Source organism: Ciona robusta, chromosome 2 (assembly GCF_009617815.1).
Source record: "Ciona robusta chromosome 2, ASM961781v2".
Lineage (NCBI taxonomy): Eukaryota > Metazoa > Chordata > Ascidiacea > Phlebobranchia > Cionidae > Ciona > Ciona robusta.
The window spans coordinates 7,804,544-7,827,083 of record NC_143236.1 but is presented as its reverse complement, the minus strand read 5'-3'; the positions used below and the strand labels follow the sequence as shown (position 1 = coordinate 7,827,083).

General features: G+C 33.0%; 2 protein-coding genes, 1 long non-coding RNA gene and 2 pseudogenes across 4 annotated transcripts; 1 reads left to right on the top strand and 4 right to left on the bottom strand.

Moving 5' to 3' along the window:
* Positions 1–218: 218 nt before the first annotated feature.
* Positions 219–17,038, bottom strand: LOC149740815 (receptor-type tyrosine-protein phosphatase gamma-like). The gene is made up of 20 exons (XM_089872827.1): positions 16,924–17,038; positions 15,637–15,774; positions 13,040–13,141; positions 12,408–12,629; positions 11,594–11,729; positions 10,799–10,902; positions 9,513–9,610; positions 9,071–9,167; positions 8,736–8,863; positions 8,163–8,261; positions 7,561–7,701; positions 5,864–6,015; positions 5,265–5,400; positions 4,381–4,566; positions 3,824–3,994; positions 3,088–3,213; positions 2,449–2,592; positions 1,812–1,951; positions 1,433–1,607; positions 219–1,000 (listed from the first exon to the last, which is right to left on the bottom strand). The coding sequence occupies exons 1-20, from the start codon at positions 16,970–16,972 to the stop codon at positions 731–733; spliced, it is 2,814 nt and encodes a 937-aa protein (XP_089728953.1). The 5' UTR covers positions 16,973–17,038; the 3' UTR covers positions 219–730.
* LOC149740816 (uncharacterized) lies at positions 286–2,965 on the top strand. The gene is made up of 2 exons (XR_016384440.1): positions 286–421; positions 739–2,965. It is a non-coding gene; the product is annotated as an uncharacterized LOC149740816 (long non-coding RNA).
* On the bottom strand, positions 16,992–18,653 carry LOC149740814 (glutaredoxin pseudogene; annotated as a pseudogene). Its single transcript, XR_016384437.1, has one exon. The product of XR_016384437.1 is annotated as a glutaredoxin pseudogene (transcript).
* Positions 18,654–18,693: 40 nt separating this feature from the next.
* Positions 18,694–19,656, bottom strand: LOC149740813 (uncharacterized; annotated as a pseudogene).
* LOC149740812 (small ribosomal subunit protein mS26-like) lies at positions 18,694–22,491 on the bottom strand. Its single transcript, XM_089872843.1, has 3 exons — positions 21,463–22,491; positions 20,371–20,517; positions 18,694–20,038 (listed from the first exon to the last, which is right to left on the bottom strand). Exons 1-3 carry the CDS (start codon positions 21,687–21,689, stop codon positions 19,798–19,800), a joined length of 615 nt encoding a protein of 204 aa, XP_089728969.1. The 5' UTR covers positions 21,690–22,491; the 3' UTR covers positions 18,694–19,797.
* Positions 22,492–22,540: the final 49 nt, after the last annotated feature.

Below are 22,540 nucleotides of genomic sequence, written 5' to 3'. Positions count from 1 at the left end.
TGCGAACAGCACTGCAATACTAAGTCAATGTAGCCCACACAATTTATAGTTTACTCCAGAGTCCGTATATAAACATATAAACGGACTTTGGTTTACACTACATAATTAACTTTTTCTTTTTAATTTTGGGGCCGTGTTTGACTTGTACTGTATGGTTTCTCTTAATTATTAAACATGTCTACTTAGTTCTTTCACTAAAAGCATCGAACAACACAATATCTGAGAAATACCAAGCTGTACTATTTCATTATTCCGTACCAAAACATAGTGTGTTTACCACTGTAGTGAGAAATTGTGGTGAGATAAGCAAGGACAATGACTAATACTGGAAAGAACGAGCGGTCACGTAAAAACGACAATAAAAGCAAGGCACGAAGAAATAGGACCACGTCACATCCACAATAGCAGCTACTGTACAAAAGTGGGTGCCGTACAAGTTAATAGGTTATTTCAAGAAGAAAAATGGATGAAAAACATGCAATAAGTATTAATATAGCACCGTGGAAAGAAGGAACTGCAATAATTACAATATCTTAAAGTCGTAATAAGGAAAACTGGTTAAAACAGGTTCAAACAAGAAATCTATTTCATTTGCAGTAATAAAACTGGCTAAAACAAAATAATTCTTAAAGTTCCAGTAGTTATATCAATTAAAACTGGTTAAAACTTTAATTTTAATATTACAACAGCTTTTAAACCAAATAAAACAAGACTTTTTTAATCTCAGTTATTAAACAGGGTTGGTGACAAAAACCTCATCGTTCATGGCAACGACATCATCACCTATTTGCATGACATCATCGACGTCGCTTGATTTCGTTTCCACTGATTGAGCTGCAGATTCTTGTCGAGAGGAGGACCTATCTTCAATAAGCAACTCTGTCTTCTCTGTAACTGTCTCATCATTGTTTACATTCCTATTCATCTGGTTAGAAAATGTTTGGGTCGGACTCACGGCACGCTTCACCTCGTGACTTGAATTGTTGCAACGAACTTTAGCCTGGAAATTGATATTTTTATGTAGTTAGCAATAATTGAATATTTTTAATAATGGGAAAATCTGGGATTGGCATCAGCCAACCCACACAGAATAAAACATCATTACTAGCCACCAAACACAGAGTAACAGATGCTGAAATTCTTAGAATAATGGTCTAATAGGTCAATTTCTGACTCCCTGTCATGCCTCTTGTTAGGGTCTTCCCCACTCCACTATATAATAGGGTGGGAAGATGGGACACCTTTTCATTCTATTTACTCGTTCCATTTGATAGTAAACAAATAACATTCAAAGAATTATAAAATTGTATTTTCATGACTCCCATAGAGCGATATTAATTGTTTAAAACATGATCAAGATATTATGATACTATGTGTTAAGGGTGTCCTATCTTCTGCCAGCCTACTTTATAACAAGAATAAAACCACATACCTCAAGCAAAGATGCTTCGTACAAAAACTTGAGATGGGCTGGAGATGTAAACACTCGTGGTCTCATCTGGCAAGCAAGAACTGCCGTCTGATAAATATCAACTGTGTTCTCATTATCCAACTGACAATGAATGAGATACCAGCATGCTAACTGGGCTGCAGCAGTCGAACCAAATCTGTTAAAAAGAAAACATTTTACTTCAGGGTGACAAAAAGTGTAGTTAGGGTGACAGAACAGAAGAAATTCTGGCAATATTTTATTTATAGTGGGAAGAAAAGTTTATATATAATATATTATTTAATAAATTTACAGATGTAATCCTATCGACACTTTCTTTCTGTAGAGTCATTATCTACCAACAACAACCACAACAACACACCTGTCTTGCAGAACAGTTGATCCATCTTTACTGGAAGTTAACTTGATGATATGACGTAATGCATTTAGTTGAGTTATACTTGGTGTTTCAGTTGACCATGAACTTAACTCAAATTGTTTCACAGCCAACACATAATCATCCTGTATGTATTACATATTTTGGTCACAATGTATGTAATACATGTTATAGTTGTTATGTATTACATATTATTATTATAACGTATGTGTAACATATTATGGTTACAATGTATTCGTTTAAGTAAGAATAAATTCATAATAACGTTTTAAATAGATTAATAATAGCATTTAAAGGTTGCTCCTTCAGTTTAACTTAATTAAGATTGATGGGTTGCGCATTTATTTTTGGGGCAAACTTATTTAAGCTATACATTCAACCAATACTCCAAAACTAAACGTGCTATCCCTTGCACCCTAGAAGTACCAACCTTTTTAGGAAGATAAATAAATGTAATACTGCTACCAGGCATAATGTAAATAACTTTTAGGGTTCATCTAGTATAACAACGTAGTGTATTTCGTTTCGTTTTGCCATTTGGCAAGGCATCATCATAGAATGAGACACCACGTTTTTTATTATATGGCCACTTAAAGACAAATAAATGATGACACAAACACACCTTCGTAGCTTCCAATATAAACTCTCTACATTTCAAGCGACATTCACTCTCATCTGACACAAGGGATTCAGAGCCAAAACTAACATTGAAGGAGTTGCAATGCAGGGGGCGAGATTGGTTCGGCCAGTAGCATTCGTTCTCTGTCTGTTAAGTAGAAAGTTAAAACAATTTAAAACATTGTGGTTAAATTGAAAAAAAAAATCGAAACGAAAGTGACTACATTTAAAAAAGAAAAAACATTTTTAGACCAAGGTATTTATATATAGCTGCGTTTTGAAAACCTTTTTTATATGGGCCTGGTTTTATAATAAGACACCCAGAAAACCTGGGGTTTAGGTCATACTTGTCCAATTACTAACAGCCTACCAGACTTATGTAATTTTCAACTTTTTTAGTTTTTATTAAACACATTGCCGTAGCTCTAAACTAAAGGTTTTCTTTAAAACGTGTAGTATAATTGAAAATCTAGGTGTTTTACCAATGGGGTTACTCTGGTCTTAACTCCAGGTCCCAAGAAGTGAATTACACTAATTAAGAGCATATGATGTATGTTATATATTAAAAGATTAAATGCAAAACATATAACATAGTACAGGTTTTTCAAAAATCTTAAAATGAAAAACAGTTGATATCACTTACAGATTCATTGTCAAGTATTGTGACAATGGAAGAGCAATTATGATCCCATATTAACTGCCAGAAATCCTTCTTAGTAGTTGGTAGGGGAAGTTGGGTGATGATAAAACCATGGCTGCTCCGGTAACTCTGTATGGATTGTGGTGTTAGATATTTTTTTTAAGGTGGAATAATATAACAGTAAATATTTATGTGTAATGTTAAAAAGGTGGTTTAAATTTAGGAGCAACTCTGGGTATAAGGGGATTTATAAGAATAGAGGACAACGAATAATAAAACAATGAATACTGCAGTAACTCTGTGTATGGGAAATATATTAGGTGGTTGGAATTAGCTTAAGAGAAACATTGGGTGGAAGTTGGGAGTTTAATGTGAATAGAAGTAATTCTTAGTTTGAGGTGTATTTATGGTGCAATGATACAGCAAGGTACAGTAATGGGTAACACTATGGATGTGTTTATACGTCACAGAATTTCAATTTATCTCTTCGAAAACAATAGCGAAGATCATGTTATTTAAAGAACGAAGAGAAGGAAATCAACAGCAAAACAAGAATCAGAGTCAATACATTGGCAATTCACATTGTTTCAACAAAACCCACAAACTCCCACCCATCTATATACAGTCAACTTCAACTCTAATAAATGGACGGCATTTGGACCAAGCCAAACTGGTCTATGTGGGGTTGATTGTATCCGAAATTAACATAAAAGATTTTAAACAATCCACAAATTGCTACCTGTAGAAAAGACGCGTTGATATAATCTGAACCTTCAGCGCTTGTCCTGTTGCAAAGCAGAGCTCGTGATCGAAACACAGGGAGCAATGCTCCTGGTCGATTCTTGTTCTCATTTACCGATCGCATCGCAAAGTCAAAATCAAGATTGTCACTTCGTGAGTACACTACTTGCTGTGGGGGAAAAGTGGGGTTACGACATGTTTTTCAAAGTAAAGTATTCTACATGTTTTTTATTAAGATAACCAGAGTTGGAAATTGTATGCTATACGTTTTGTACGACAATGCTTTGATGAATTACAGATGTAAAATCATTTAAATCCTACGGCAATGTAAGACATTTGGGTAGACCCTAGGACCCATGGTCTATTATGATGTAGAACCTCATAATCATAGAACGGAACATGCATTGGTGTAATATCATCATTCTCTTATTTAATATCATTGTTTCGTCTGCCATCGGCAAGACTTCAAGTCTTAAAGTTAATCAAGTCTTGAATTAAATGCATTATGCCCGGTAGCAGAAGTAACAGAATATTTGTAAGGATAAAAGTTCTTACCATAAACTGTTTCTCCAGTCCAGATCTAAGCACTGAGCTTCCTACATCTCCCTTGCCATTCTGATAAACCTCAGGTTTCTTATTTGTAAGCTTCTGGTAGTACATAGCAAGTTGCATGAGGGACCGCTCAGTTATTCCACTGGTAATATGTTCCAAAATAGCATCGTGTACAAACACGTATTGGTCCTGTGTTGGAGTATGTGGATAAGATATAACATATAGTACTGTGGGGTAAGATGGAAAACCATCAGCACATAATGTCCAAATATTCTGATCGTGTTTTAAATATAGTAGGATGGGGAAGTTGGGACACTTTGATCACATAACATTTAAATATCCTTATCGTGTTTTAACAATTTACAAAGATCCATGGGAGTCGTCAGGATAAAGTTTTATAATGATTTGAATGTTCTTTGTTTACTACCAAATGTGACGAGAAAATGGTATGAAAAGATGTCCTAACTTCCCCCACCCTACTGAAATTAACAACGGCCTATGGGAGTCTTAGAATACGGTTTATAATTCTTTGAATGTCTTTTGGTCCTGTGTACAGTGTATGTGTATGTGGTTACGATATCTCGTGTTTAAGATCGATTTATGCGTTGAGCTGTTTTCATTGACGAAAAACAAAAGTGGCTTTCCTTACTGTATTTCTTTACACATGAATTGTTCAACTATATGAGCACCAGATCAGGGTCAGATTCACGGAATTTATTATATTTATGTATATGTTGTTGTCCATATGCGGCTATCTTTTTTTAAACAACGGTGCTCTTTCCTTTTAACTGTTGCAATATTACTGATTTACCCATTACTATGTGTATAGTGTATACAGACTACATAGGATATAATAACCTTTCCATAGTTACATATAACATAAATACCTCGGTCTGTACAAGATGGTTACGTTGAAGTCGTATTTGCCTCAGAAACTCCCTCACGTTGACATACCCTGTTGCTTGTAACATTTCCATCATACTATGTATTACTATGTACGTGCCTGTACGTCCAACGCCAGCGCTGTGGGAAAGTAAAAGTTGATTAACTGAGTAGTGAGTTTAGAATGTTTGGCAGTGGTTTATTATATACTTAAAAAAGGTTTTCTTCATAATTTGTAACTTGGGTGTTAGCATTTTTTGTTGGACAGAGTATGTTTTTATCATCTACATTCACAAAACTAAAATGTATATTTCATTTTAGATTATTTTGCTTGAAATTTAGTGCTGTGGTAGTGCAAAGGTTGAATAACTGAATCATAGGCGTTTAACATGGGTATGCAAAGTATTTATGGAAAAAATTTGGGGACCCATGAGTAACTCAGTATAAAAGTTATAATAATATTATGATGCCTTATCTGGTATAAAAACGTAGTCAATTTTCGACTTTAGGTCTGCCCATAACAAGACTTCGTCGGTGAAATTTTGCCGTAAAAATATGTTTAATATGCCTGGTAAAAGAAGTAACAAAACAAGTGGTTAAATACCTGCAATGTATAACAATAGGCCCCGCATGAGGTGGCTTGTAAGTGGATGATTTCCTTATGAAAGATAAAACAGGAAGAAGGTATTCTGGTGTACCATGGTCCGGCCACTGTGTGTAGTGGAATTGCATCACTCTGCGTTCACCTCCTCTGCCCTACAATGCATGGAAAATACTTTGTTATTTTTTCCCATTTTTGCAGATTTTTTTTTAACATTTTAAATTAATCAAAAAAGGTAAAAATCACACTTTTTGTATAAAACTAGTTTTTAACAATATTTCAAAATTTAATACAAAAGTAAACGCAAAAAGGGTGTTGGCTAATGGCAAGGGGTCCTTATTTTGACTGTCTTTATTAAATAGTTTCAGTATTTTTATACAAAATTCATTGTTATAAAATGTTATACTGTTCAGTGTTCACATAATAATACTCTGTAATAAAATGTTGCAGTATACATATTTGATACTTTAATATAACATGTTATACTGTCAGTACTGTGCCTAAAAACTTTGTTATGTGATGTTATAACAAGGTAGCCTGCTTCCTATAGTATGTGAGATAGTTGGTTGCCGGGATACGTAAGTTGTTTGTCCATCAACAAATATTGATGGTTTGCAAATAAACACAACAGACAGGATGGAGTGAAACTTTATATTTTGGGAGAATTGAAATTCCCATATTTAGTTTGGTATTTAAACTTGTTTCTCATAAAAATGTGTAAACCTATTGCACAAATATGTTTATGATTTTTAAATTCTGTTTAAAAAGTGTGTAACTTTATATTTTGTAGAAGAATTTAAATTCCCACATCTAGTGTGTTATTTGTTATTTCAATTAGTTTCCGCTAAAAAAGTGTAAATCTATTCTCCAGATAAATACATATGTTATGATCTACTACATTAAACTATTAGAAAATTTTTCTAATTTTTTATTTTTGGAAATTCAAGTAGATTTCTTATACAAGTGCCACAAAAGCTTTGTTTATGGCAAGTTAACGACTGCGGCCAATGTGCAAACTTTTCATGGCGTCATTTGTTAAATAAACTTCTTTTGTTTAGTAATTTGTAAAGGGGTTTTGGTAAGTCAACAACTATTAGTAATGAATGCTCCACACTTTACCGTATATATATACGCGCATAGAGGGTAACTCAAGCCTGAATAAATTTGGATTCATTGAATGGAACTGAATGTGAGGTATTTATATATGGAAGAGTAATAAAGACACCCGATTTATCAACCAACACAAAAAATATTACTCCACCAGTTACAAAGATTTAAGGAAAATCGCATAAAAAGTTATTTTATTAGTTTTTTATGAAAAACTTAAGACTTTGAAAAAGTCACATAGGGGGGCTGCTAAAATTGGGGAAAACAGCCCAGCTATGGTGTTTAAGTCATTTGCAGGGAAAATATACATAGGTCCTAAGGTTTACAGTAAAAGAATTCTACTAAAGGTTAATGGGTCGCAATATTTTTATGTAAGAGATCCTGTTTTTTACTAAAGTTTTTTGAATTAATAAGATTTTGTAAAGAAAGAAAAATGCTAAATAAACATGACAAATTGCAATTGTGAATTTAAACTAATATGTTTTCTTTACGTAAAGAAGTCACCCAAATATTGACATATATATTAAAAATGATTGGAAACACTAACAAAGTTAATATAAAAATTGTTGGGAAACACTAAAATATCCACTTACATTTCGACGAGAAAGTTTATTGTTTTTAAGAGTGAAACTTCGAACTGTGTAGTTCGCAAAAACTTCTGTGGATTTTAAAGTCACTACAATGTGTTTGTATTGCTCTCGTCCCTCTTGTGGCCAGTATTGGTCACATTTACGCTAGGAAATAAAAAAGTTTGTTAGGAAAATCTAAAGGTAAACTGTCAGCAACGGTTAAAGGTGTAAACTTTATAAATTTTAAGCAAAAAGTGAACAAATAATTCAAAAAAACTTAGAAATAGACAGTGTAAAAATATTAAAACAATATTAATCAGTTGTTACTCAGTAATTCGGCTTGATAACTCGTATGTAATGGTAAAATGAGGTTATTTTAGAAGAGAATGGTGTTTTCTTTGCAATACATAAATGGGAGGAGCCCCCTGGCAACCATAATATGCCACCTAATAGCTATGGGTTTAAACTAAGAAACAAACACAAGAAATTGGTCATTAAATTCCATTCATCACACACAGTGTCTGATATAAGACTTGTATTTATGAGTCATTGTTACCAAGTCATATGGAAAGCTGGCAAGGAAATTGGGCATTAGTTACTTCCTATTTAAACAACAATACACTTACCCTTCCCTTTTCAACTAAGTTGGTGATCATGATGATAGTAGATGTGTTATTCTCCCAAACCATCCTCCAAAAATCATTAAACGTATTTGGCAGCGGGCCCTGGGTTTAAGAATAATAATAACTATTTGTTTTTTTTGATTACGGTAGGTCGGTAACCAAGATTATAAAATATTTAAAACGAAAACGGCGAAAAGAACAACAGCTGTTAAAACAACTTAAGAAACATATTTACATTTATGAGTATGGTTTTGGTTTTATATGAAGACAACACATCTAAAACGAATGATATAAGAACACGGTTATAGCAGGCAGCAATAAATGGTAGTATAGTATCTACAGATTGCAGATGAAAAGATGGAAATACAATACGTTTTTTTCACGGCGTACTAAAGATATCTTCAATAAGCCGTGTTTCTTTATACCAGATGAGCCGTTGAAAGACTATTTACATTATGCCTGGTAGCAAAAGTAACAGTATTACCTAATAGTAACGATTATGATGTAACCAAGTGTTAATAATACCAATATTTATCTTATAATAATAACTGTTACAATGTTTCATGGTTGACCTACCTGGCAAGCAATGTATGCTCTGTTTGAGGTATAACTTGAAACATAGTTCGCGTTGATATAATCCGCTCCACGGTGAAGATTTCTATGACGATTACGATTTGCTTGCAACAGCACTCTCGTGTGGTCATCTGAGAGTGAAAAAACATATATGACACAAAAAAATAAATTTATATATATTATATATGTGTTACATACATGGAAAAAAATCTGGTAAAACAGGTAATAAAACTGAATTAGACTAAAGGAGAAATATGTTATATCTATATTTAAAAAATATTTGGTGAAAAAGATAACAAAATAGAACTGGATGTTTAATATCATAGTTGTAAACTTACAAGCAACAATATTGGTGTATCTGTTCTTCTCTGTGTTTTCAACTAATACAGAAGCGTCGCAACGCAAGCTGCAAGGCCTTTGCCAGTTTTGTATTTCCTGCACGAAAGAATATTTATAAATGATATCTTAAATTACAACCATTCTGTGTGCATATATATGTAAATCTTTATATAAAGTCAAGTGGAGTAATATAAACAATGGGGTACTTGGGGTAAGAAAAGACAACCCCCAATCTGTTAAAAACATTTTATCTTAAACAGCTTTTGTGTTTTTTTTGTGGGTTAAAACTAAGTTTTTTGGGCCTATGTTTTATACTAAACCATAATTATTTTTCTGCTAAAACACAAATTACTAAATCAAACAAAAAAATTAAAATTTTTTGCAGTTCGCTACGTGCAATCAGCACAAAAAGTTGATAAATTATTTTGATTATTATTCTACCTCAAATTCCTCTATAAAGCCTTGGTCGTTATTATGATGGCGTAAGGCTACGTATTGTGGAAAGTCTTCAGCTTTAATCCCAGCATTCATCAAATCAGCTGTGTAATTATATCAAATCTCGTTACATTGGAGTATAACAGGGGTTGTGATGCTTAAATGTGGACTTGAAAAGGTCAAGTCCTTTTTGATTGTTATTCAAATAAGGATTGGCTGGTTGGGTGGAATGTGTTTTTGTGGGTTGGAAATACACATTTGGTCCCATTGGGCTTTTTGGTCACTTTGTAGCCACCACAATAAGGGTAAAATAGGTATCATTAGTTCTATGGTTCATGCATGCTGGTATATGGTACAGCAACTGTTGTGAGAGATGTCGTTTACAAATTTAAGACTTGGAAATGTGACAATACAATGCTATTACATTGGAAATGGGTTTTGAAATGGCATCAAAACATTGCCACAAACAATAAATAAGAAAATTATCAACGTCTAATCTGGTATGAAAAACGCAGTATAATTTCAATGTTGTGTCTGCCATCTGGCAAGACTTATCAAGGCTAGTTACACTCTGTAGTATAATAAGGGAATGGTCTGTAGTATATTAAGGTACTGGAACTACAAGCAGTATTGGGTAACAGGATAAGTACCGCTATAAACTTTTTCATTTCGAAAACGCACAGTTGATTTTATGTCAAGTGTGTATTAAGTGATGATAATTTTCACTCCTTAAAATTAATTATGTATAATGACTGTGGGCCCATTGGTGAATGAAAACGGCCGCAGTTAATGACTAATAATGGGTTTTCACATTCAATGTAAAGTTTCAGCAGATTTTGAATTTAAATCTTAAATGGTTAAACCTTTACAAACCTCTTTTTAAAATCTTATATTTAAAAATTTTTTAAACTTATATTTAAAATATAATTGCTCAAAAAATGTGTAATCAAAACAGCAAAAATTTAAAACTGAATTAAAGTCAAAGAATATTTATTAGCTAAATAATTACTTTACAAATACTGAATCACAAATAATATTCAAACTTCACTTAATAATCAACTGTGTTTTTAATATTTACCTAATGCTAAAATATAGTTAGCCACCTAAATACTAAAAATGCTCAAAATAAAATCCATTAATATTATATTATAGCTTTGCTAAAACTACATCTAAAAAAGTTGCAAAACAATGACGAAATCTAATTTGTTGTCTGAATATGCAAAATAATTTTTCATTAAAGATGATATTTAAACTAGAGTTATAATAATTAAAACAAACCAATCACAAATTACCTGGATTAAATACGTACACCACTGGTTTGTATGAAGAATCCATCTCGTTTTGATAAATATTCTCATTTTGAAATAATTGTTCTTCCTGGTTTCTTTTCCATCTTCTGCATAGAAAGTGGTTGCTTTGTGGTAAAGACTTATATATATATATAAATATAAGTCCCAATAAAGTTATAACAAAAGGGAAATGAAACAGCAAAAACTTAACTTTTTAATTATTAATAATATAAAATAAGACTTTTATATAATTTTAAATCTTGATAAAGTTTTTACATAAGGCAAAGGAAACTTTGGAACAAAATAAACGTTTTTAACATGTATACATATATAACATAAAAAAAGCCTATATACCAATGAAAACAAAATGATGTCCCATCTTAAATGGTAAAACACATGCAATTTTTACATCTTGATCCATGGGTGAAATAGAAGTTAATAAAAAAAATAAAAAAGCTAGGAAAAACAATTATTTCCTGTTTTTTTTTGTAAGACCTACACAAAATAAGAATATATATATTTCCTGATAAAGTCTTGCCGAATGGCAGTTAAAACGTTGGAACTAAATTAACAGTTTTAACAATTAATAAACAAAATTATGTCCTAAGCCGACACGGAAAACCACATGCGTTCTTTAGTCTTTATATCCATAGTTGTAATAAAAAAATAATATTAATAAAGTTAAAATTTGTTCAAATAAACCAATAAAAACACTAGTTATAAGTATTATTACCAGTACCACTATAGGCTACAAAATGTAAATATATTTATTATTACAAACAAAATACTTGTACTTACGTCCAGAGAAACCACACCACAGCAATGACCAAGAACACAGAGAAAATAACAGCTACAGCAATCACTGTACCACTGTTGCTAGTAGGAGCTTCAGGTTTTTTTGTCGGAGTTGGGGAATCAGGCATTTTCCCAGGGTCTAAAAATGACAATTTTCTAATAAATAAAAATATAGGATAGACCTAGCAAATAAGTTTTTTATCTTTAACACAATATAGGGTGACATTTTAATATGTAGTCACAGACTCACAGTCATCACTAAGAGTGATCAAACATAGGAAGCCTTTAATGAATGTGGTGAATTCAGTATGTGTATTTACTTTATTTAGCTCTTTTAACTGTATAATTATATTTTCTATTTAACTGTATATATTTTCTATTTTTCTGTGTCATTTGAATAAAGTTTTTAAATAAAAGAACAATTTATAACACAATCTCCCTATGCTTCACACTTAACAGAATAGAAAAAGCGGTTAAGGCATAAAAATGGGTTGAAAAAAGTAGAGCAAGTCAATACAGCCCATTAATAGAAAATATATTGTACTTTTTGACAAAAAAGTGTAATCACAATTATAATAATAAATTTGAATAATAAATGTAACTTGCTTTGTGTCTGGAAACAACAGTCGTTATAAAAAGATTGTTCTGTTGCATACACCTCGTTCCAGCTTACGAGTTACCATGTATGTAACTTATTTATCCTCGCATGGAGGGGCAACTACAGTCTTTATAACAGAGGTGTTCTGTTTCGTTTACCTTGTACCCACTTACAAGTTAACACATATATAACTTTGTAATTAAGTATGTAACATCTTACTTCTTAATATTGGATATTCCACACAACGAGGTTTGTTGTAACTCCACGACCCATTCCTTAAGCAAGTGATCTTCCTTACTGCGCTATCGGCATACTTTAGCTTCGGCAGGCATTGGTATATAACAATCTCTGTTGGTTTGAACGGATACTTTTTGGTTCTTTTAACCGGCAGTCGAGTGGTATTTGGTAGAAGACCAGGGTCAGGACAATAACGACCATCGTCTATAAAAATCATATAGATAAAAGATAATCGTTAAAATATTAATACGGTAGGGTGGGGGAGGATGGGAGACCTTTTTATTATATTTTTTCATTTAATGGCAAACGAAGAGCATTCAAAGAATTATAAAACCTCACGCAGACCGTTATTAATTGTTTTAAAACAGAATCAGGATATATTGATATTATGTGCCAAAGGCGTCCTATTTTACCCCACAGTACCATTATAGAGATAGAAACACAAAAACTGTAAATAATAAATATTTAAACAACCTATAAAAGAATATACATAAAAAAAATGTAAAATCCTATGCAGCGTTGCAAGTAGGGGGTTTTTGTCTGTTTTTGTAATAAAGTTAAAAATGTCTTCAAAAAAATTAAATGATAAAAATAGTTTCTTAGCGTTTACGTACTTTTTGGGCATGTTATTATTTTGCAGCATTTATAACCTCCTTTGAAATCTGGATCAGGAACACACATTCTAGAACCGGGGCACACAACTACTGAGCAGATATCTGAAAACGATGAAAATTTAATGTAAATAACGGGTATTTCCACCTAAAAAAGATAAGTTTGCAAAGATACAATATAGTAATTACAAGTTACACAGTTAATTACAAGATACAAATTATGAAAATGCCGAAGTAGTAATAAAAGTTAGTTTCACCCAAGCCAACAAACAATGTTGAATTTATTCAATCAGTTTCATAAAGCTAAAGCAATTGTGTTAGTTTATGTTTAACATAGGCAATAAAACTCCCAATTTCTCTAATATAGTTGCCAAACTTGCCACTCCTTAATACCAACTCTGTGTGTCACTAAGTGGTGAAGATTGTAATATTTGCAATGTAAACTGTAGAAGTGGGTAATATACAGTTGATAACCAGTGTAGTTTACACAGTAAAGTACCTCCTATATTACTGTACTGCTCATTTCTAATTTAACACATACCTATTTTAAGGACATCTGTGCTAAACTGCATTTATACATCTGCTGTTTTAATGGACAGGGTGCTATTTATAATTGATGTGTGTTTGACGCCAATTACCCTACACAACCCATCTTAAATAGAATGACAAAACTGTTTTCTATGGCACAAAGCTATAAAACTAAAAGTGATGAGGAATCTTTTTTTAAAACACTCTCACAAAAAATCTTTAAATCCTATTAACTTTTGTTGGGCTTAACATTAGTTTTTAATTTTTTATACACGCGCTCGAAAATTTACATCACTTCTTCTCAACCTTTTTAGCCTACCGACCAGTAAAATTTCAACACAATTTTTTTGCGAATTGGTGAACATTCAAAAATTATAAAAAAACTTCATTGGAAAGTTTATTTTAATGAAAAATTGGCAAATTGCTGCTGTCTTTTTGATATCATACATCTACCGACAGTGGCGTCGATTTTATAAAAACGTAGGGGTTGCGACATTACACTATGTTAGCTGAAAGTAGGTATATGTAGAACAAGTAAAACCACGCATATAACGTGTGCGGCATTCAATAGAAAAGGTATGACATAAGTCTGGCAGTTGATTGCGGGTAAGTGTTTAAAAAACTTACAATATGACATGTAAATATCTTCATATAAATGTCAATACGTTGATTATACAGACAGACGGTCACCCGTTGGCCGTACGCTAATGGACCACATCACAATACCGCGTATGACGTAACATTATTCAACTGACAGGTGCAGCATTGCGCAATATCTTACGTTAATTCTCTGCGTCACAATATTGGTTATAATGCAACATTTGACTTTAAAACTCGTAATTGCGCAACATAAAACTAAAAGTTGTTCGCATCACAATTGAACACGTAACAATTTTGTGTTGGTTGACGGGCGCAATGAAGTTTAAAAAAATCATTTTAACAAAAGTCGAGGAAACAAAAAAAATTAATTAAACATGCGTCAATCATGTTGTACAACACACGATCAAAGCTGCGTTCGCCCATCACCGATCAAAGGAGCATTACCGGCACCGCCACGATCTCCCTTTTAACAGACGAACTTAACAGGATAAGGTTTGCGAGCGAGAATAATGTTTCACATGTAGGCTAAATAATGAATGTGTGAATTGCTATTATGTTGCAATAATCGACGTGTAAATTGTCATTATGTCGTAATGAATCCACGCGTGAATCCTTACTATTTCGTAACAAACATGTTGCTTGGCTGAAGAAAATATCATATATAAATATAAAGCAGTGACCGACCCGATTTAGGTAGTTCATTTTCGCACGTTTAACAGCCAAATTACATCGATTTTACACGCAACTGTTGTTAGGGATTCATGGCATGTGCGCGTCTTAGAAAAAGAACACCTATTCCTTTAGTTTAATTTTCTCCTGGTCCGCGTGTTTTAAGTTTAATTCGAATTGCCTTCGGGAGAAAAGCAGCTTTGGAAGTAGACGTTAGACAAAATTTAAAAGGTAGAAATGACTAGTAAACATTACATTCTCACACAATAATATAATTGTTACTGTAACAATTGGCGATTTTGCGATTATCAATGTGACGTAAACACTTGTCTGACGTAACACGCAGCCGTTATAGGTAACCGCGCAGGGTACAAAAACCGCTAGTTTATGCGTTGGGAGAATGAAGGTGTTGCGTAACTACTATAAAGTAATTGTTTGATAAAGTTAAATGTATTTATTTAAGAAGAATTTCCTTTAATAATTTGAAAATCCAGGGGTTGCTGCAACCCCTGCAAAATTGTCAGGGTAGGCCTGCATACCCTGCACCATATAAATCGACGCCAGTGTCTACCGACCAGTAAAATTACAACACAGTTTTTTGCCGATCGGTTTGCTGCTGTCTTTTCAAATTGCTGCTGTCTTTTTGATATCATACATGTTATCTGTGGTTCTATTGAATTTCTGAAAGCTAAGTAAATTGTGATGTATTTAAGGGACCTGTAGAAAAGCTGACAGTGATTGAGAACCACTAATTTTCATCATAACAATAATATGTTGGTTGTGCAAAGTTTATGCTTACTTACCATTAGTAACAGTTGTTGTTGTTGTTGAAGAAATATTTAGTGAAGCCGTCGTTGTTACCACAGTTGAATTAATGTGAATTGGTAATAGTTGTGTTGTTGTTGTTGTTGTGTTTATTGTTTCAACAAATTTTAACAAACCTATGATAAAGATGGTTTTAGTAGTTTGAATATTTTTAATAAAATATTTAGGCTCAACATAAAGGCCAAACTTAAGAAAACATAGGTAGTTAGACACCCCATTCCTGTAAGAAAATATCTTATTGGTTTTAATATCTATAACTGATTAATGCAGTATAAAAATTTCAGGGTAGGCTTGCCCACCATGCCACCCCAGGTTTGGCGCCTATGATGGTCAATTGATCACACTTATTTCAATTACAAGTTACAAAATATAAAGTTTTGTTTACAAGTTACAAAACTATGGTAGTTGGTAGGGTGGGGGAGGTTACATAATATACAGTTTTTGTGAGCGGTAGTATTTTCTGTATGACTGTCAATTTAGACAACCCATTCATGGCCACAAGTAACCCAATGGTTATAACAAACTATAACGGAGCCCCATAATTCTTACAACAATTTTGAAATATCCCATTATTTGCTTTAGGTCAGTAGCACTGGGTAAAAAACGACTGTCTACTCATTTTCAATGTGAGGAGAATAGCAAGACAACTTCGACCCATATTCAAATACCACTGATTAATTATTAAGAGTTACTTTGCATGAAGCAATGCAAATGCACAGCATTTACAGTAGGGCAAGGAAAAATTAAAAAAAAAAAAATTTCATAAAATTTTAATAATGCTTAAAACTGATTGACAAGACAAAATTCAATACAGGTATGTGGCCAAGAATTTTATAAATATGGGACAATGGAAGCATTCAACATCAGTTTATATTGCTGTGAATTTGCTGTTTTATTACCAATTGTTGTTTATTCACCTGCCATTTGGGATTAAAAAACAAACTTTTTAGATGGCTGTGGTAAAGTACTGATGTTATTGCTTGAATAAAAAAATAACAACCCATTTGTATATTACAACCAATTTTCAAACGTTAAAGTTTAAAATAAGAACTAATGACTTCTCTAAAGATTGGTTTTAGTTCTAAACCTAAACGTTTGAAAATAAAGACATTTGTGTAAAATATTGGCTGGTATTTATATATTAAACCAGACCAGAAATTCCATGTTTTAAGTGCCTATATTGCTTTATCCACAAAACAAAACCTTTAAACTATGCTGGTCATATATTTTAGCTTCAAACATGACATAAATCATTTATTACGTACCTGCAATTAGCAACACCACTAATGGAGAACATCTACAGTCAGAAAACATATTACACTACACCTAGCACCTGTACAATGTTAAATACGACAAGTTAAATTATTTGCATTGATACGGACACAACACTAGTACTAGTTAACTACCAAGCAATGTTGAAGCAAAAATGGGAACCTTGATACAAATTGTTCAATGTTGGCATACAAATGATTGCAAAGCTAGCTATTACACATTACAATTTATTTACAATATATTGCTGAAAAAAGGCCAAATGTTGACACTATTAATAGGGTCCAATTTATAAGCATGTATGGTGCATTATGATGTTGAGTTATGTTAATAATTGAGATAGAGTACAATGGGGAAAGACGGACACCTTTAGCACATGATATCCGAATATCGTGATAGTGTTTTAAACAAATAAAAACTGTCCATGGGAGTCGTGAGAATTCGGTTTATAATTCTTTGTTTATTACTAAATAAGACGAGAAAATAGAATGAAAAGGTGTCCCATCTTCCCCACCCTACTAAATAACATTGGATGATCTGGTGTGAAATAAACAAAGCGTGACAATTACACAAACATGTATACAATTAATATTTTTCAGTGAATGTGTAAACTCGTAATAATTCAATACAGGTAGTGCAGATTTATATATAGGCTAATACAATGCAGGTGTAAGTAGGCTTATACATGGGAACATATAACACAAATCGAGTAACACATAATTGAGTAGTACGCGGCACTAATTTAAACACTGGCCATTACCTTGGTAAAGTAGTAACACAACCGATAATTCATTTTTCAGTATTTCTTGGGCACTTTTAGCTTTGTTAATTGATAACACCAGGTAAAACACTAACTGCATTGTTAAGTTAAGTTATAGCTTGTAAATAAAGCAAACACTATGTCTTATAAGTTGGAACATGATTAACTGGTAGCAGTCTACAGTCCCAAGTTTCATTAAATGATGTACATAACTCAGGCTGTGTATATCTTTAGCTAAGAGCTCTCATGTACTAGAAGCATTGGACAAGTTTATTAGAAACAAACGAATTAGAAACTTTGTTGAAATGATACAAATAAACTGCGGTTAAGCTGAATTTGGTTGACTGGGAATGGAGGGATGGTAAAATCTCACTGAGTGACTTATCTGACAAATATATTGAAAAGATGAAACCGAACTATTCTTGTGCTGTTTGTTCTTTTTGATCTTCTTGTGCTGCTTCAGCTTGTTCAGCTTCATCAGCTTTTTGCTCTTCTGCAGGCTTTTGGTCCTCAGCTTGCTCTTCTTTTGGTTTCTCCTCTGAAGTCTGCTCCTCCGCTGGTTTTTCTTCTTCCTGTTGCTCCGTGGATGCTTGGTTCTCCTGCGCTGGCTCTTCTTTTAGTGCATCTTCTTCTTTATCCACCAACTTCTTCAACTTCCCCTCTTTATTGAGAGCGCTTGTCTCGTTCCCGCCTCCGATGCAATTCTCATGGACGAAGACTCTCGGGACGGTTCTTGCTCCTGTCATCTTGAGAAGAACATCTTGGATGATCTGACAATCAGACCGACCTGACAACAAAACTTCTTCATACTGAACGTTGATGCTTTTGAATGCACTTGTTGCTTTGTAGCAGTATGGGCTAAACCTCTTGGTAAACAGAACAACTGGATGAGCTTTGATGGTTTCTTTGACATATTCCTCTGCTTCTTCAGGAGTGTTGTACACCTTACCATTATAAGAACCCATTTTCAGCACAAATTAGTAATCTCTCTAAAAAGAATCTGAAATCTAAGTTAGGAACTAGAATTAGTAAAGAGAAAATATCATTAATAAAAGTCCTGAAAGGTAGAATACCAATAAAATTAGTAAAAAAGTAAAACTAATGATAAACAATGGAATAAAAAAATAAGATAAGGATCAGAAATAACCAAAGCATTGAAGAGACCAACTATTACAACAATGACAATTTGTTTATAAATTGCATAGAACGGCATATTTGCATAAAATATGAAGCTATCACAAACTGACAAACAAACACAAGAATGCATAACAAACATCAGATTAATACTTCTATGAATGTTATTGATTGTAACTATCCTTTGTACATTGACTGTAACTACGCTTTAAAGTAGACCTATTTAACCTTTCAACTCATCTTTTCTTGCCGCAATGATGGTATATCAGGAAAACATATGCCAAGTAAAATGCATAGGGCTTAATGCAGGAAATAAATGAAGCGTCTGTAGTAACATGATCTTGGTTCAATTACCAGCGTCTTTTACCAATCGTTCAAGATCGCCTTGCTTATTTAACGCACTAGTCTCCGAACCACCACCTATGCACTTCTGGTTGATAAAAACTCGGGGTACAGTTCGTGCACCGGTCATTTTCAACAAGACATCTTGTATGATGGCAGCATCTGGGCGTCGAGTTAAAACCACATCTTCATACTTTACGTTAATGCTGTCGAATGCCCATTTAGCTTGGTAACAATACGGGCAATGCACTTTGGTGAACATGATCACATGGTGCTTTTGGATCAGTTCATCGATGTACTTTTGTGCTTCTTCTTCATTTTCATTTACTTTACCTTGGTAAGCTCCCATGGTAATATCAGTTTCAAGAAAAAAAACTTTAAAAAACTGAACCTTAATTTCTGTAAATAATAGAAAACTAATGTAATTAAATATGAATGGCACAGAACCTTCACATAGTGTTTTAGCAGTTGCGGATTTGTAGCAAAATACCATAACATATGGGATAAGCCTAATGGCTAAACCACTGCAGTTAAGATTGTCAATATTACATAATAATGGCAAAATAAACTAAATATTAGCCAATTAAGCGACATTTTAAAAGAAACTTGTTTACTAAAACTAAACTTTGCGTTGTCACAAAACTTGTGGGGTCCTTGTATGTATGATTCCCTTCTTTGTAACAGAGAAATTATAATTAATAGGATTGTCTATTGCTTCTGTTATTAATTTTTCCATATTTTCCATTGTCAACCAGTTTTCGGATTCTTTTTTTATTTCTTCAATCTGTTCTTTTAGTTTAGCATCCTCTTTTGCTTTTGCTGCTTCTGCAAATTCGATTTCCCATTGTTTCCATTGCTCTTTTATTCGTTGCATTCTAGAAATCAAATTAAAAAATAATAAAAAAGATGAAATGTTAACAATCGAGGCCAAAGCCAGAAACAAAAAAAAGAGTTGGTTTAAAACATGACGTCATGTTCAAATAATGCGGGAATGCCTATCAGTATACAGTTCCAGCTTATCGTTAACCACTACAATTGTTATCCAATCTGAAAGTAATAAAGTTTGTAACGTTTTTCTTATCCACGCTTTGTTGCGACTTAGTGGCAATTTACACTAAAATTTCATACTTCTCTACTAAGAAGTACCAAGTCATACAAATCGGCAAATAGAAAGTTTTTAGATTACAATCAAGATACAATATTCTACCTTTGTTCATTAATTTCTTTGTTTATTTTATCATTATAAGTCATGCATTTAGCATGGTGACTTTTTTCATCCCAGAAATCAAGCCTTGTATTTGTTTCATCACTTTCTTTGACTCCTTTCCTTGACATTTCCTCTTGGAAAGCACAACTGTAAATAAAACAAAAAATTCTGTAAAACTGTTAGCTTAAATTTCTAGGCGCCACACTTTTATAAATACAGGGGTGGCAGACTTTTGTAAATTCATTTATACTAATGGTAAATTTAAATTCCCAAAATTGCTTCATCACACGTTTAAATTCATCTGTTTAATTCTCTAATAAAAAATATAGTAATACTAAAGAAAACCAATACTAAATGAAACTCCGCTTGCAAACTTTTGCTGCGCAACAGAAACATCGGGCATAAAAAGTTAATAGCTAAGCTTTGGCAACCCAATTTACAAAACTGCTTTTTTCTTGCGCCAACAGTAAAGTGATTTTACTTTTAGAAACATCATCAAGGAAAAAATACTTAGCAGCTAAACCAAATCAATATAAAAACTGGATACAAATTTCTATGTAATCCAGTAATTGACACAGGGTATAAAAATTAAAAAGCATTAAAAACAGCAATGAACATTAAGAAACAATTTAATCTATGAAATTCTTCTTCCATACACAACATTAGATACAAATTTCTATGTCCCGGCGCCGTGGTATAGTGGTTAGCGCGCCTGCCTCTAACCCAGAGGTAATGGGTTCAAGGCTCGTCGCTGCTACCATTGTGGGCGTATGTGTCCTTGGGCAAGACACTTAACGGCAATTGCTCCAACCCAGTGGTCACTAATGGGTTGTCTAAATTATTAGCCATACATACAAAAAGAAATGAAAAAATTCAAAAAAAAATAATCACCCACAAAGCAACATACATGGTAACTCGTAAGCTGACACGAGGTGTATTAAAACCCGTGTTATAACGACTGTCGTTTTCCGGCCACGCGAGGATAATTAAGTTACATACAAGTTACATACATATGTAATTAAGCAATTAAAACAAGGTATAAAAGCACTAAAAATAAAAAGAACATTTAATTTATAATATTCTTTCACTTACACGATGGACCTCATGATTATATTGTAGTTGTTATACAGCTCAAGATTTTTTGCCAAGTCCTTAGGTGTAGGAGGGTGCTTTGTAAAATATTTATCATCTTTGGTCTCAGCTCTGCCCATAGAACGTGGCTTTCTATATCGTAGTTGGAAACTTGATGGGATATTTTTACCGAGTGATTTTGGTGCAAAGTTTACAATGTGCAATCCTTGTCTTATAAAGTTTGACATTTTATGTTTTAATTTATTCCGTTTACACAATTCCTATATAAATCTGATAGAAACTGATATGATAATTTCTGCTTTATAAAATACAATCAAAAAACGGTAATAATAAACATTGGTTAATTTAAAATAAATAAATGTTCGAGAAAAACAAACTGCTTATCTTAAATTTCTGACGAGTATTTTTACACAAAAGTTAAAAGCTATCTTAGATTCACATTAACTCTTTTTACAAATCGAAAATAAACTGGAGACATGTCTAATTTTATCTACACATCACAATTTAAAACTGAGCTACCCTACCGGTAAAGAAATACGCCCCTGTCGCTGTCGATGGAATTTAATCGATTCAAACTATCTACAAAATATAAACAGAATAAACGAAAAACACGTTTTTCGCGCACGAGCGACAACTTTGTTTATGGTGCACAATAGATAACGCATTGAAACCTGATTTCACTGTTGTATATTGGAAGCTATACATTGAATTAAAATAAATATAAAACAATTGGAAGTACTTTACCATGTTTTTTTTACATGGTAAAGAGAAAACGGCGGTAGCTGTAAGATACGGTTCGTCGAACAAGACTTTCGGGATATTTTTATAGCCTGGATTATATTTAGCGTGTACTCATGTTGAATTCAGGCGTTTCTGAAATGATTACAACTAAAAAAGGAATATTAAATACAGTATTTTGCCGAAGCAAGCAACAATACGGTGGCTATTTCTTGGCCGTCCTAGTTCACGAAAGAATTTATACCCCATGGATAAATTCGAATGGGGTAATAAACCCATTGGTCAGTTGGTCATAAATTCCTGAGGGAAAGCGACAAGAGTGGTCATGAACCTTGGACAA

Bases quoted from the DNA above. Each gene is read 5' to 3' on its own strand.
- LOC149740815 (XM_089872827.1), bottom strand. From the start codon at position 16,972: ATGTTTTCTGACTGTAGATGTTCTCCATTAGTGGTGTTGCTAATTGCA. The intron at 8,864-9,070 runs GTAAGTTTACAA...TTTCACTCTCAG, and splicing joins ATACACCAATATTGTTGCTT to ATGACCACACGAGAGTGCTG. The intron at 6,016-7,560 runs GTAAGTGGATAT...CATGCATTGTAG, and splicing joins ATAAACTTTCTCGTCGAAAT to GGCAGAGGAGGTGAACGCAG.
- LOC149740812 (XM_089872843.1), bottom strand. From the start codon at position 21,689: ATGTCAAACTTTATAAGACAAGGATTGCACATTGTAAACTTTGCACCA. The intron at 20,518-21,462 runs GTAAGTGAAAGA...TTTTATTTACAG, and splicing joins ATAATCATGAGGTCCATCGT to TTGTGCTTTCCAAGAGGAAA. The intron at 20,039-20,370 runs GTAGAATATTGT...TTTGATTTCTAG, and splicing joins AAAGAAATTAATGAACAAAG to AATGCAACGAATAAAAGAGC.